Source organism: Primulina huaijiensis, chromosome 9 (assembly GCF_012295235.1).
Source record: "Primulina huaijiensis isolate GDHJ02 chromosome 9, ASM1229523v2, whole genome shotgun sequence".
NCBI lineage: Eukaryota > Viridiplantae > Streptophyta > Magnoliopsida > Lamiales > Gesneriaceae > Primulina > Primulina huaijiensis.
Window position 1 is genome coordinate 19,936,418 of NC_133314.1, and position 812 is coordinate 19,937,229.

The 812-nt window shown below is 26.0% G+C and overlaps 1 protein-coding gene across 1 annotated transcript in view; it reads left to right on the forward strand.

Moving 5' to 3' along the window:
* The first annotated feature begins 6 nt into the window (after positions 1–6).
* LOC140984340 (putative ABC transporter C family member 15) overlaps positions 7–812 on the forward strand; it is an 11,097-nt gene continuing 10,291 nt past the window's right edge. The window contains exon 1 of the mRNA XM_073451678.1: positions 7–173. Coding sequence (XP_073307779.1) covers positions 140–173 — 34 coding nt within the window. The 5' untranslated portion in view covers positions 7–139. The remainder of the gene's footprint in view (positions 174–812) is intronic.

The window sequence follows — 812 nt, forward strand, 5'->3', positions numbered from 1 at the left end:
GTGTGTGTGTGTGTATATATATATATCGATCAATATTGCCTCTGTTGAATATAGAAAAACTCATTTCTTCCCACTCTCTCTCTGTTTTTTCCCTCCTTTTCTTCTTTTTTTTCATAGCTCATTGATCACAGAGGAGAAAATGGTGTTGGAAGAGATTCTATTCAGCAGTTCAAGTAAGTTTATTTGTTTATTTCCGCCCGAGAACTCGAAATTATATGTTTTTATTGTTGCCTGAAATTAGTGAACATTTAATCTGATTTTTATGAGAATGTTTGTTGCCAGATGTTTATAGATTCAGCTGCTCTAATATACTCTCTGAGAAGCTTGAATTTATCGACTTCATCTATCCAATTAATATTATATATTCTAAAAAAAAATCTTTTGAAATCGTCTCATAAATCAATTTTGTGAGACGAATCTCCAAACTGACTCAACTCAAAAAAAATTTATTCCTTTCAATTTCATATATATATATATATATATATATTTGTGAGATCGTTTAATAAAAGATCTATTTTATCTATGTGGGACGGTGGGATATATTTTACTTATTTTTAAAATTCATTTATGTTCATCTTATTTTCAACCAATCTAAACAATTTTTTTTTTGAATAAACAAGATATATTAAATAAACCAAATCTGGAATAATTAAAGAGGAAATTAAATAGAAGAATGGAAATAGTTTTCCTAGTTATGATATTTGGTAAATTTCATTTTAAAATAAGTCATTCGAAAAAATAAATAAATATTGGTTTTAACTAATTTAGATCCAAAACTTTTCGATAAAATTAATGCTTCGATAACAAATATA